Source organism: Vigna unguiculata, chromosome 1, assembly GCF_004118075.2.
Source record: "Vigna unguiculata cultivar IT97K-499-35 chromosome 1, ASM411807v1, whole genome shotgun sequence".
Classification (NCBI taxonomy): Eukaryota; Viridiplantae; Streptophyta; class Magnoliopsida; order Fabales; family Fabaceae; genus Vigna; species Vigna unguiculata.
The window spans coordinates 17,126,625-17,141,501 of NC_040279.1; the positions used below are offsets into that span (position 1 = coordinate 17,126,625).

At 35.5% G+C, this 14,877-nt stretch overlaps 2 protein-coding genes across 2 annotated transcripts; one reads left to right on the forward strand and one right to left on the reverse strand.

Moving 5' to 3' along the window:
• The first annotated feature begins 1,347 nt into the window (after positions 1-1,347).
• LOC114186686 (ATP synthase mitochondrial F1 complex assembly factor 2) lies at positions 1,348-4,643 on the forward strand. The gene is made up of 4 exons (XM_028074695.1): positions 1,348-1,866; positions 3,141-3,315; positions 3,857-4,134; positions 4,268-4,643. Exons 1-4 carry the CDS (start codon positions 1,450-1,452, stop codon positions 4,373-4,375), a joined length of 978 nt encoding a protein of 325 aa, XP_027930496.1. The 5' UTR covers positions 1,348-1,449; the 3' UTR covers positions 4,376-4,643.
• A 1,547-nt stretch (positions 4,644-6,190) lies between these two features.
• Positions 6,191-9,441, reverse strand: LOC114164367 (succinate dehydrogenase [ubiquinone] iron-sulfur subunit 2, mitochondrial). Its single transcript, XM_028049015.1, has 2 exons — positions 8,652-9,441; positions 6,191-6,571 (listed from the first exon to the last, which is right to left on the reverse strand). The coding sequence occupies exons 1-2, from the start codon at positions 9,317-9,319 to the stop codon at positions 6,400-6,402; spliced, it is 840 nt and encodes a 279-aa protein (XP_027904816.1). The 5' UTR covers positions 9,320-9,441; the 3' UTR covers positions 6,191-6,399.
• Positions 9,442-14,877: the final 5,436 nt, after the last annotated feature.

The following is a 14,877-nucleotide window of genomic DNA, read 5'->3' on the forward strand; positions in this document are numbered from 1 at the left end:
TATCCTTTTCAATATCCCCCTAAGAGCAAAAACCCTTAATTACAATTCAACTCACAGGTTACAACTTCACTCTATGAAGGATATACAATATGTAAGCTCACAACCCAATTCACTAATCACTACAGATAAGACAATTTCTCACCATTTTGATCTTTTGTAAAATAGCTTTGTTAATCTTCTTGTATGACTTTGCACCCTTTATATAGTTGTTGCATTTACTAGCCATTGAGAATTCAAATTGCAATGCTTCATCATAATCTTCTCGATATGAAATGACCTAATCAATTCTTTAATTTTATTTTTCAATGTCACTTTTCAAGAATTCAACTTTGAATTTGTTAATGCTCTTTAGGATATCCTTTCTTGAGTGAGCTCAAACCTAATTTGAATTTTCCTTTCTTGACACTTTATGCAATATGATTTTGCATTTGAATTGTCAGAGCAGTAATATTTCATACTCAATCAAACAATTCATTCACCAACCATTTCCTAATTTTCTTTTGATTTGAACGTTTGATTCAAAAACCTTCTTTTAGAATGAAATTATCATAAAATATTTTTTTTGAACATTATAGCATGAATTATTTTATGATATTTAATTCTCTATTTCAAACACTTAGATCAATATATCAATCCACATTATCAATTCAATTCAGAGATTAAAACACTCATCAAAACGTCAAAGAGCATTATAATTCGTTCTGTTGTTTAAGTCGTCTAACACCTTAGTCGTCCAATGTTTTGTATCACTTAAGTCGTCTAACGCCTTATATTACTCAAAGACTGAGGGGTCACCTAATGACTTGGGTTGTCTAATGCTTAAACATAACGATAACCACTAATAGACTTGTCTAGCAAACTGACTTGTGTACTGCTTAGACTCATTTAATGCTAGGACTTAACATTTGCATTTGTCAAACTTCTTGCTTATACTTTTCTACATAACATTTGTATATCAGTCGTTTAGCACATGAAAGCATAAGCACAAATAGTATATTTCGATCTTCAAATCATATTAATCAATCACTTACACTCAATGTATTTGTTGGACATACTTTCTGAATTGTCTAACCTTGCTTCACTTTTGACTAGAGACTTACTCGATAGAATAATAATCTTGTTATCATCAAAAGTTCATTGATTAAAGAAACTCATATAATCCAACAACTTTTACCATTTTATTGTAATTTTATTGTAATTTTAGTGAGAGGTAATTTCGAACTAATAGAATTTATGAGGGTGTAGAAAGGAAAGGAGGAAGGTGCAAAAAGAAACAGCCAGCGGAACAATCTGATTCGATGGACCGTAAGGCCCACCGTACCGGTCTCTTGTTTTTCTCCCTTCTTCTTTCTTCCCTTCTCGCTGAAATCCCACATAACCCTTCTAACTCCGACAAGTTAAGGTCGAGTACTCAGAATCAATTAATTTAGTTATTGTTTTTTTTTTTCAATGGCTCATTCGATAATAAGAAAATGCGTAAAACCAGCGAGTCCCACTTTCATGGCGGCACTCTCGGTTCCCCTGATTCGGCGGCAGATGATGACGGTGGCAGCGGCGGACGAGGAGCCAACGCAGTCGTCATCTCAGTCGTCGTTCACGTTCTCTTCGGATGGGGACAAGGTGTACGTGAAGGGGCCATCGGGGAAGTGGAAGTCATCGTCGTCGGTGACGATGCCGATGTCGTTCATGACTGGGTCGATCGTGGGGAAGCGGTTTTACAAGGACGTGAAGACTCGAGAAGCCGATGACGGGAACGGATGGACGGTGATGCTCGATTACAGAACCCTAAAGACACCTTCCAAGAGACCCCTCAAGCTTCCCACTCTTCCTCTTGCCAAAGCCATTGCTGCTGAATGGGAATATCAGGTGTGCTCCTCTAGGTGTTCGACTATTTTAGCCATTTTTGTCATTTTTAATATTAAAAATTGGATTAAACATTGTCTGAATTCCAAAAGCTGTTCAGCGACGTCTCAAAATTTGAATTTTTGTTTTGAATTTATCCAGTTCCAATAATATAACGATATTTTACAAAATAGGGAAAAAAATGGTTGAGGAGAATAAGTTTAGATAAACAAAAAGTTTTTTTATGAAGACTTACAAGAGACAAGATTGGAATGTAAGGATACTTAGGCTGGTTTTAAGTTATACTAGAAACTACATTCATTTCATTTTCTTATTTTACTTTTTATAAGTGCTTAAAGTGCTACAGAAGGATGTCCAAACAGAATAAAAATGTACTGTTGGATGAGTGTTTGATTTATGTAGAAGAGCCGTATAGTGGGGAAAAAGGTTTGTTTCTTGTTAGTGTTGTTGTATGTCTTTTTGTGTTTGCATTGTACTCTTTTTTTATCTTGTATTGAATTTTAGTTAACAATTGATTTACCAAGGTACAATCCAAGTGTTTTTTTACAGTTTCTCGGTGGCAATATAGTTAAGTGAGAAATGGATTCTATCATCTAAGAAACTTGGTTTTGTTCAAATTTTTATTTGATCCTCTTTTCTGTTTGTCAAGAGAGATAGGTAGGACCTGTTTATTGTCTATAGAGGGAGAAAGTGGGAGTTAGAACAAGATTAGGACCTTGTTGTGAAGCTTTTAACATGAAGAGATTCATTTCATAAAATTTGACTTTATTTTAGGTATGCATTGCATGTTACGACATTGGGAAGGATTGGTCAAGATGCTGTCCATGTTACTTGATCATGGCTATCTGTATTATCTTGTGCAAAGTAGAGGATACTGTTATTTGTAGATAATTATTAGGGCGAGCTGATGGGTAAATAATGACCATTTTTGAAGATTTATATCTCATTTTTTCAATTCAATGTTGCGTTATGTTATGGCTTCATTTGTCATAATTTGGCACAACCCTGAATCTGTGGGCTGCCTTTCTCATCATCACCAAACGGAATATGCTTTTTTTCCTTGAGTTCTCATGAAACCTATGAATTTTGTTTCATATTTGTTTTCAATTGTCCTCCAAAAAGGGTATATAATAATTTAAAGTCAATTGGCGGGGTGATGTAGCTCATACCAGCCTTCCCTTCAAAATATTTGATGTCCATTTGAAGCTGCATATTTTGTTTAAGTGTTGATGCTGAGGAGTGTCACTTAAACTGGACTGCTAATGGATTTATTGCAGCTAACGGATGGCATAAGACCCTTCACAATGCCTCTTATGAGACTTGCTTGCACTGCCCTGGAACGAGTTCCCCTCACAAGGAGCAAAATTATTGAGAATTTGATGAAGAAATTTAATCAAGATTTAGTATTTTGTCGTGCACCTGATGACAATGAGCTGACAAGCTATGTACATGGTACGGTACTAGTTAATAACTTGATATGTCTTCATATGTTTGATCCCCAGTTAATAAATTTAGGATTGCTTGATGTAATACATGCTTAGATAAATCAGAATTTTGTGAGTTGAAGTTGTTATCTTATAAATTATGTTGTATGAAGCATTTTGGTCGTACTCCTTTAATTGATGGTTTTTGGGCTGGAGATTTGTTTGTAGAAATTATTTCGATTTTGTAGCTTAAGCTGGTGCGTTTATAGATAACAATGGTATTTGACACCTAAAAGATGAATTTCAAGTCCACATGAAGATTTCTTTTTCATTTTCTCGTTAGCTTGGTATTATTTTTATGATATACTTGTGGTCGGTTGAATTCACATTTCCTTCACCTGTGGAAGCTGTTTAGTGACATTAAGATTGTATTTTAGCCCTAACCTCCGGGAATTATTTTTTTCTTACATGCAACAACATTCTTACGAATCAAAGTTATTTAGATCAAGAAGTGTCTCATTCTTTTTTCGTTACATGTATGGATTTGAGTTTGAATTCAACCTTTGCAGATCGGCAGGTGGAGAAAATTGATCCGTTGCTTCACTGGGTGGAGACAGAATTTGGCTTTAAGCCTGTTGTTTACTCCAGCTTTTTTGGTGGAAAGCAAGAAGATGGTCTTGTAACAGTTATTGAGAACCTTCTAAAGAAAACAGATGATTGCGAATTGGCAACAATTGATGCTATTGCAGCATCAGCACATTCATTAATTATTGCCATTGGAATGGTGCAGGGGAAATTGCAAATCGAGGAAGCTATTGAACTTATTAGACTTGAAGAAGATTCTCAGGTACTTACTTATGTGACCATCTCTATAATATATAATCCCAATCATAAACTTCTCTCTCTTTATAATATGTGCTTAAATACTGAAGTGCAGGACATAATCTGTGAAATAAAATTATCTTGATTCTCTTTTTCAGGTGGACAGGTGGGGCCTCGTAGAAGGTGGCCATGATGTGGATATTGCTGATCTAAGAGTGCAGATTTCATCAGCAATTGTATTTCTTGGTTTGTCAAAAAGCATATAGGTTTTTAACTTGCTCTCATGTTATGTTAACATCCTAAGAACTAGCTATCAGGCTATATTAGAACAGAAAACCCTGGGGTTGTTGTAATGTCCAGATATTTCCAGAGGCAATATTCTTAGGTAAAGATAAATTGTTTTTGTAGATGAGTCTATTATGGTCAAAGTTTTGTCATGAGTTGAAAACATGGTTTTACAGGGGCCTGACTTGTCCTGGAATAATTGGTAAATGTATTTGTACAATTGGAAAAGATACGTGCAACATTTTATAATTTTGTATCTGTATTGATTTTAATTATTCAGTCCGCCTATTTAACTGTGCGTTGTTCTCTTGATTACAAAATTGAGGTTGTATGAAAATAAAACCTTACCTCCCGTATTGGTTGAAGGCCACTATTCTTCTAAGAGAATCAAATTGACGGGAAGTCCTCGAAGTCCTCAATACTTTGGAAGGGAATTAGTGGGGTGAAGGATGCAGTCTTTTTTATTAAAACTGAAGAAATAACCCTGAACTTATATTGAATACAATATATATCAAAAGATACGACTAGACAAGTTTTTTTATAAATTGTTTTTAGAAAAAAATAATTAAATGGGTTTTTCATCCATAGTATCTTCACATCAACTTTAACCGAAGTTTTTTTTTTAATCTTTATTTTTAATTGAGTATTATTTCCTACCTTGAAATACATTTGAAAATTGAGTATCTCTTGATTTTATGTATTTGGTTATTGAATAAATGCATTTTTAGTTATTTTTAGTTGTTTAAGTAACAAGATTCATCAAATCATAGGTAGTAGAGATATTGTATTAAGGATCATCAAATCATGGCCATTAGATCTTTGGCTTTGTGGAAACATATCTATTTGTTGTAGGGTTCTAATAACTAACCATTGAAATAAATTTAAATTTGAATTCTAAGGATCTTCCTGACAGCATAGAACACAAAGTGGAGGCTGTTTGGTGATGTCACAGTTACAACATGCGGTGTTGCAATCATTGTTGCATCCTGTAGAAACATTATTTCAATATAGATTTCCCTCAGAATTTGGGCCAAACTATTACTGATCATTACTAAATTAGCATGGGACAAAGGGGAGGATTTACCTGTTATAGTCTCATACTGAGATGATTGAGAAATCTCAAGGATTGCAAAGCGAGTGCAACTCTTAACATTAATGCCATGCACAAAAGAAATTATGGAAACCATAAACCAAGCTACTGCCAACGATTTCATGACCGATGGTGACATCTTGATATGAGATTGTCTCAATGCTTAATGTCAAGTTTTTCTCAATGTTCTTATATATGTTACGAGATTAGCTCTTTTATCACTTAAATCATTAAATCTCTTTCACATGTTCATTCTTTTTGATAAGCCGTGATTAGATGTAATGATCATTCTAAAGTTGTGTTAATTGTGGGTAAGCATTTTCTGATTTTGATTATATTTCTACCATATTTAAACTGAAGACTCATGACAATTCAATGACGAGCGTTTCAAATTCAGTGCATTTTTTAGTTTGGTAGTCTCTTACGAAATATGCAGTCAACTACCATACTCCTAACATAAGAATAAAAATCATGATACTCCAAGCGCCATATTGATCATCACCTTGACCAAGAATTTAACAAGATTGGAGAGAAGCAAAAGGTTAAAGCCTTATACATTTCACAGGCATAAAGTCACTTCAAGAGACAGTCCTCTCAAAAGGAAACCTTTGGAATTTTTATTTTAGACAAAAAGAAACAAGCGTGTCTCCCAATTAAAAGTGTAAAGTACCTTTTAGTTAAAAATTCCTTGGAGAATAATCCAATATAGCTACAGCCAATTTATGAGACGGGGTTCTGATCGCTATTAACATTTATTGCAGAAACACAAGTCAATAGAAATTAAAAGCCCAAGTTTCACAAAAAGGGGCTCAGGTTTTATTAAGAATGTAGCTAAATCATCCCCAACTTTAAAGAAAATACAAAATAACAACATAAAGGATTAAATGCAAACACCATCATGCTTCTAATAGAGTTTTAGGCTTTAGGCTGAAGTGACTTGATATGTGAAATTTGCTTTCCTGGGTTCAACCCCTTCGGGCAGGCACGAGCACAGTTCAATATGGTGTGGCAACGATAGAGCTTGAATTCGTCATTAATCGCATCCAATCTCTCTTTAGTGTACTCATCACGACTGTCGCTTATCCACCTGCAAATATCATCACAAACAATATCTCAGCTTTGAAACCCAACTGCCAAAGTAATCTCTATCTATAACAGAGATACGGTGCACATATGCAATTAGTTTAATAAAAATGCGAGTATCTTCTAATGTGAAGATGAACTCGTCCTTTCCTAATCCTGACCAAGTACGAACTAAGGATCAACATAGGCTCCTCTACTTAACTCACCTTATTTACAACTGTACCACCGACAAATATAACTTACGGACAAGAAAAGAAGTTGAAAGTTAATAATGTTTAATATAAAAGAGAGTTAATATGAGGCAAGAAGAATAGTGAGTGTATACATAGTCATATCATAACTAAAGAATAAGTCCAAAAAAAGGTAGTATTTATGGACGAAAAGATTCGAAGTAATTACTGACTTCCTTCTATAATTCGGTAAATATCAGCTATGTAAGTTAAAAGAGCCACCCTAAGAATGCATCGTTATTGCAGTTTCAAAAACAACACAGATATCATTCATTTGTCACATTCTTAGTAGAAGAACCACAAACCAACCAAAATAAGTCACATACACAACAATGGACAGATCTAATACTTCTAATAGATCCCCAAGCATTCAAAATAAAACCTTAAAAGAACCAAACAAATAATAATAAATAAATTCAGTGAAATAGAAACAGAAAAGGGCAAACTATGCCCCATGTCTTGAAGATTCTATTTGGCAAAAGTACACCATGAACAGAAGCATATTATCCTAATATTAACGTAAGAAAACCAATAAAGCATCATGCATATTTCTTGGAAGGCCTATTATTATCCTTTCTCAAACCAAGCTTAAAATCAGTACTGCAAGAACATAGAACCCACCCAATAGTATAAGCATAAACCAACTGACAAAAACAATAAAACAAAACACGCATGCTCACATACTCTTGATCAACTTCCTCTCGTACCCTCAATTTCAACCAATAAATCAATGTAAACACAATCATACTTGGTTGGACTAAAATGCTCAAGGGAAGGTCAGAAAAAATTAAAAATTTTAAAAAGTTAGTATATGGTAGTTAAGAGTCAGTTGGAATAGACTACACTTCTAGTACGTGTAAGAGGGGAAAAGTATATAAGAGGCTCAACAAAAGCACCTCAAATATTACAAAAAGCTCTTATAATAGAAGTCTAGAATACTCTAGCTTCATTTGTATTCAATTTAGCTTAAATTAGCATTTAAGTTTCATTTTAGGATAGAGTACAAGGGAAGCTATCTATAAATAGTCTTCTCTTGTAACTTGAAATCACTTTGAATCATAAATACAAATTGCAAGAGTCCTTCGTGATGTAGTTTCTCCTTCTTCAATTCTTAGCCATGGACCTTGTTATAGGTTCAATGTGAAACCTTTATGGATGCTCCTCCATTAACTTAAAGAAGAGATGTCCTTACATACCTCAACATTCTTGCCTTAGCGATGTTTTAACAGTAAGGTTTCACAATTGAAAAGCTCTAAAAGCTAAAAGTCAAACCAAACAGCGACTGAGAAAGACACCCCACCCAGGCAAACTAAATGGTTTTTACAGTTTCACAATGAAAAAATGTCAACATCTGATTTTGAGAGTTTCACAAGAACTCAACAAACCCTCTTCAAGTTTTTAAGAAATCTGCCGTTCTAGGTAACGGACTTCACACATGCAGAAAATAATAGCTTCCACTGTTGTCGTTGAATCACAAAACCAGCTCCAAAAATAATTTCCAAACTCGAATCCACTAACGAAAACTCACCCCCAACAGAACAGCATATACCAGTCACGACAACAATAAAACTCAGATACAGTTCTTCGCATGCCTTGACTACTATCCTCTAATCAAGATTAGAAATTCACCTCAAAAACCTAAATTGATTGATTTTTTTCTTTATGTAAGCCTATGAAACTCCAATTCCAAGTGGTACAAAATATAGTTTAATACTTGTTGTTTTCCCTCATATCGCGCACAATAATACCCAACAAAATCTGTTTAATTTGGCAGAATACCGAGGTGCACCACAAATTGCGATAAGAAAACACCCAATACTAAGGTGAGAAGAAAGAGAGAAGTTTGAGCGTTACCTGTTAGCGTGGAGCAAGGCAGCGGGTCCGAGATATGACTCGGGGTTCCACCAGTAGCTGGGGCAGGATGTGCTACAGCAGGCGCACAGAATGCACTCATACATCCCGTCGAGCTTTTCGCGGTCCTTCTTGCTCTGCAGGATCTCCTTCCCTGGCACCGGCGGTGGGTTCTTCCGCTTGAGCCAGGGCTCGATGCTCTTGTACTGGTTGTAGAAGTTGGTCATGTCCACGACCAGGTCCTTGATCACGAACATGTGCGGCAACGGCGTTATGGTGGAGGCCGTCGACGCAGACGGAATCTTGGTGAGACAAGCAAGGCCGTTGCAGCCGTCAATGTTCATGGCGCAGGAGCCGCAGATCCCCTCGCGGCAGGAGCGGCGGAAGGTGAGGGTGGGATCGATCTCGTTTTTTATCTTAATGAGCGCATCCAGGACCATGGGCCCGCACTCCTTCAGGTTGATCTGGTAGTCCTTCAGTTCTGGTTTCGATGGGTTCTCAGGGTTCCACCGGTAGATTTGGAAGGTTTTCAGGGAGGTTGTGTCGCGGGCCTTCGGCTCCACCTGCTGGGCCTGGGCCTCTGACGCGTGAGCCCGGATGAATGACAGCTTGAACGCCGGCGAAGACGGCACCCGCTGCGCCGCTCTCTTCAGCAGCCCCATCGCCGCCATCGAAAGAAGAAGGTTGGGAGTGAAGGAAATGTAATGCGTGGAGCGTTGTTGTTCCGATGTTATAACCCAATTGCTTTATAGTTTCTGCTAATGAGCTGTTTTGTTGGAAAGGCGTAGGGATGGGTTTCTTGCCCTTATATATATATTGTTAATTTATGACTTGTATGTAAATTAATTAATTAATATCAAGTTATTATTGGACGTTTTATCTGAGAACGTATTTAGACTCTTATTACTCTTTTCTAAATCCTCTATTTAAATTAATTATTATATCTTACTTCTAAAGATTATTAAAATTCTTTTGTTTATTTTATATTTTATTTTAAAATTTATGTTATTATATTTTTTTCACAATATAATGTTTACAATATTAAATTATTATTATTATTCTGATTTTAATTTTTGGAGGCGTGGCAATAGGTGAAGCATTGGTGGAGTGATGTTACGTGGGGAATTTGGAGCTGCATTTAACTCAATTCCTTCTTGTAAATGAGGTGCGCGTGTTCACCATTCGCCTGCTGCCGTGTTGGCTTACGGAGCATTAAAATTAAGGCTATGCTTAGAGCAACGTTTGTCCAAATTAAACCACGGGTATCTCCAAATATATTTAAGTTTATATTCATATAAACTTTTTTATAACCAAATTTTAAGAAATAAGAATAAAAAAATGTATATTTATAAAATTAATTTATAAATAATTGGATTTACAAAAATTCTCTCATAAACTTTTAAATGTCTCTTAATTTGTACATTAATTATTTTTAATTTTTTAAATATTTAGAAATAACATTTTCCCTAATATAGTACCATTGGTTGTTTAGATTATTACACAGCATGCACGTTATCCTTGGTGCTATATACTCGCTTAATTAAAATATTTATATAAATATGTGTGTAAACACGAATATTTCGCAAAAGTTATTTAATTAAAATATTTATATAGTATTTGGCAAAAGTTATTTAATTAAAAAAAATTATATAGTATTTATGTTTTTTTTTAATTTATGTTTTTTCTCATTTTAATCTTATCTAGAGATAAGGTAAGTGACGGAACTTGGAAAAAAAAATCTAGAGTGCCAATTTAAATTTTTTAGATATAATTTATTAATTTAAAAAATTTTAGTTTTTTATTAAACCAATCATAATTCACACTTTTGAATTTTTAAGCTTTCTAATTGATTGAATTCACGTAAAAATGGATATTTTAAACTTCTATTTCAAAATTATTCAACTAGTTCATTTTTATGCGATGAAAAACATAAAATACCAATATTTTATAATGTAAGATTATACTAATTTGAGAAAAGTATAATCAAGATTCATGTCAATCTCATAAAAAAATTCTAAAATCAAGTTAGTTTTTATACTAATTTAGGAAAATTTTAATTGAAGAGAAATATCATAACAGGAGAACAATAATGATTTATTATGAAAAACTTGATGGTCAGATATAAAACTTTAATTCCTTTATTGTTAAGGTTCATCAAATTAATTTTTATTTTCTTTTTAAATATATAAATAATTTAATATATAAATAATATATATATATATATATATATATAACTTAATAAAAATAATATATAAAAATAATATATATTCCATGACCCCTATTAGTGAGAGTTCATGGTGGTGTCCCATCTATATAATTTGGTAAGGATTCAAGGTAAGGTTGCATCCTGACACTCTAAGGAGTCAGTTAGTCTCACTTAGAGCGGACTGACTCTTGTGGGTGAGAGTAGTAGGAGGCCTGAAACCCATTAAAGGCTAATCTTGTGTGTGGGGGATTGAAACATTGTAACACTTGTAACACTTAGCTCGGAGGTGAGCAGCTCGAGGGTGAGCAGAGATATCCACCACAAACGCAAGCATCCGCTGAATCTGACTATATTATATGTATCCGAATGAGTCGAGTCAGAGTCTAGTGTATTGTTTGAGAAGTCATAACATGTTTGGATGATATATACTGTTTGGGTTGTGTAATGGCATGTGACTGCTTGATGAACTATTTATACTCTAGCTTACCATGTTTGCTTGTTTGGTTGTCTTGGATGTGGTTCTTCTCCTTTTGCGATGATAATCAATTTAATAATGTGAGCATATACGAGAGGTTCTCGCGATCAACAAGGGAATGTTGACTTTGTTGCCTAACCCGCCTGGGCTGGATCCCGCTTAATGAACCTTATTTTAGGGCTAAGGCCCATGTATTGGCCGTTCTTTTAAATTCCCATTTTATTAATGTTGAATATTTTTATCTGGTTCAACTGACATGGTTACGTGCCTTGGATAATTGTATGGAGTTACATTTAAACTCCGAAACTGCGCTACGATATTATTTTAGTGTGACGTTTCATTTAATTACGTTCATTAATTAAATGGGGTGTTACAATCAATATATCTATTCATCTTTTCATTCATCTATCAATTAATTTATCCATCCATACATATATACATCCATCTAACCATCCATCCATCAATCTATCCATCAATTTATCCATCTATCTATTCATCCATCTATCCATCCATTCATCCATCAACTTATCCATCCATACATATTAATATTTGTTAAGACTTAATTAATAATTTAGTCTCCGAAGATTTTCTTCAATTTGATCCCCTTATTTATTTATTTTTTTGATTCAAATAAGTCTCGTTTTGTGTTAAATTGATTTGTAATTTCCATTAGATTGTTATAAACACTGTTAACACTACTTTTGTAAATGTTATTGTCAACACTCAATTTTGTCCAGATAAAAAAAATAATTTTTGACTTTGATAATAATTAAGAGAAGAGCAAAATAGAAAGAAAAGTGAACATAGAGTATATACATATATTTTTATTTTTACTTTCTATCTTATTTCAACTTTAATTTTCTTTTTATTTTCTATTTCTATGCGTATTCATATTTTTTTTAATCTTTTATTATTATTTTTTTTATTGTTTTTATTTTATTTTATATATTCATTTTATTTTATTTTTATTTAATTTTTTATCTTATCTTATTCCCCTTTTATTATTTCCGTTTTGCTTTTAAAAAAAGAAAAAAAATAATATTGAAAAAAAATTAGATGAAGTGAAAATGTGGAAATTGGAAGTACTCTGCTTACAGTTCCCTGTCCATGCAAGGGAAACGTTCAAACCTTCGGATCTTATTCCATCTCTGTGTCTTTGCACAAAAATAGAAATGTTGGATATATGTGTATGTGTATTACTGTGGCACCATGGCAGTCGTGGAGCAGAGATATAGGGTGGCTGGAAGCAGAGCCATTTGGAAAGGAGACGCAACCTCCAAGCAGAGGGGAGAACAAAAACATAACCGTATAGCCATCAAGAAGGGGAGGGGAGACAATTTCTTTGTCTCAGCACACTGAAAGGATTCCATCACAGAGAGAAAAAGTGAAGGGAAGAGCATTCGGAGGAGAGAGACAGTTTCACAATTTCACATGAGGCTGCCAACAAGAGGTAAGCACCATTAACAACTTCAGCTATCACAAACCAACTTTGATAAAAGAAAAAAACAGCATCATTTTTGCACTCATCACCGTTCTCGTACAATAGTCACGGCCATCACAATCTTCTTTATCTTTCTTTCTTTGCCAACCTGCGTAAAGCAAAAATAGAAACGCGCGAAGGCCAAAGGCCGTGGCAGACACCAAGCCCATCCATAGCCACAAATCATGAGCTTCACATTCATCTTCGATCTCTCCCATTCGTAAAACCACCGTCCCTCCAGAACCACCGTCCCTCCAGAATCACCGCCACCTTTCTCTCCATTCAAAACCTTCATCGTACTCACAGCCCCGCAGGGAAACATTCACGCAAAGAAACCTACCCTCTTCGTATTCTATACACCTCTGGTACAAAAAATCACCATCACCGTCACGCACTCTTCCATCATCAATTAATCTTTATTCTCATCTTTATCATTCACCTGCGCAAAATCAAACAGAAAATCTCCATTCAAACCAAACCGGAACCCCATTCCAGTGACAAACACTCGTTTCATCTTCCCAATCGCACCTCCAATCGAAACAGAAACAGAGAAGAGAGAAAATCGCCGGCGGCATCGCCGGCGGCGAGTCGGAGGTCTGGACGGTGGAGTGTGGTCGCGTGACGTTCTCGAACCTAGTCGCGGTGTGGTCGGCACGGTGGTGGCGATTTGAGGGAGTCACGGCGCCTTTCTCTCTCGCGGGAGACGAGAAGCAAGGACTGGAGATGAGTGTCGGAATTGCCGACGCTAGTCTCCGGCGGGCAGGGCTGCGCAGCCGCGAAGGGGTTTGGTGCAGTTGTGTGGTCATGCGAGGAAGAAACGGGTCCTGTCTTGCGCGAGAGAAGAAACGACAATGGAGACGATTTGGGGAGTTAGGTTCTCGCCGGCGATGCTTCCGGTGGCGACTGGCGTCGACGGCGGTGTGTCTCGCCGGCCGTGGGACTTGCGGCAGCGGCGCTTGCTGCTGGAATTTTGGAGGCTCGGGAGAAGAGAGGATAGGGTGCCGTTGGTGAAGTGAAGAGAAGGGAGGCAGGAGTTCAAATTAGGGTTCTCTTTTTTTTTAATTTTAAAAAAGTTGGGTCTGAACGCTTTTTCTCCGTGGCACCCCCGTTTTAATCTCCGCGCACCACCTGTTTCAATTTCAGCATTTTCATTATGTGTTGGATGCTTATTTATTGCAGCCCCTTGTTTTACTATACATACGCCTCCCAATATTTGCTGATGCCACCACCATTTTTGCTGCATAACTCATTTGCGCTTTATTTGTTTTGGGTTTGTTTTTCTTACTTTACTCTGCACTCCCACCTTTAATGCACACACCACAATCACTTCATGCACCTCATACACTACTCAATCAACCTCTTCCACTTTTATCTTTCTTAATTAAGTTGTTTTTTTTAATTTTTTATTTCTAAAAGAAACAAAATATTTAAAAATTATTAAAAATTACAAAAAATAAAAAATCTACAAATGAAAAATATTCTCTTTCTTTTTTTATTGTGTATGTCCGGCCGCTCGCGTCGTGTAACACTTTCTTCCAAATTTTCTAAAAAACACCAAAAATAGTTTTATTTCTCTTTTAGTGTCTGTCCGACTGCTCGCGTTGTGTGACACATATTTTCAAGTAATTCAAAAAATACAAAAAAATATAAAATTTTCAAAATATAAAAACATCACAATCTTCAGACAAAGAGTCCTTTTTAAGAACTACGTGATCCTTGATTCTCCACTGTGAGATACTTAGGAGCAAGGCCAGTCCTTGTCAGGTTCACCTCCAACAAATCAAATCATTTTCTTAATTGTTTTCCAAATATCTTTTAAAGAATTACGTAACCTTGATTTCTCATTTTGAATGAGAACACGTAGAACCAAGGTCAATCCTTGTCGGGCCCAAAAAAATAATTTTTTTTTCTTTTAGCATTTTTGTCTTATTATGTTTGGGGAAAATTAACATTTTGAAAATCACATCGTCTTTGCATTTTTTTTAATTAAAGGTACCGCGCTTGGGTGGGCGTTGTAGGGTGCTAACACCTTCCCTACGCGTAACCGACTCCCGGATCCAAAATCTGT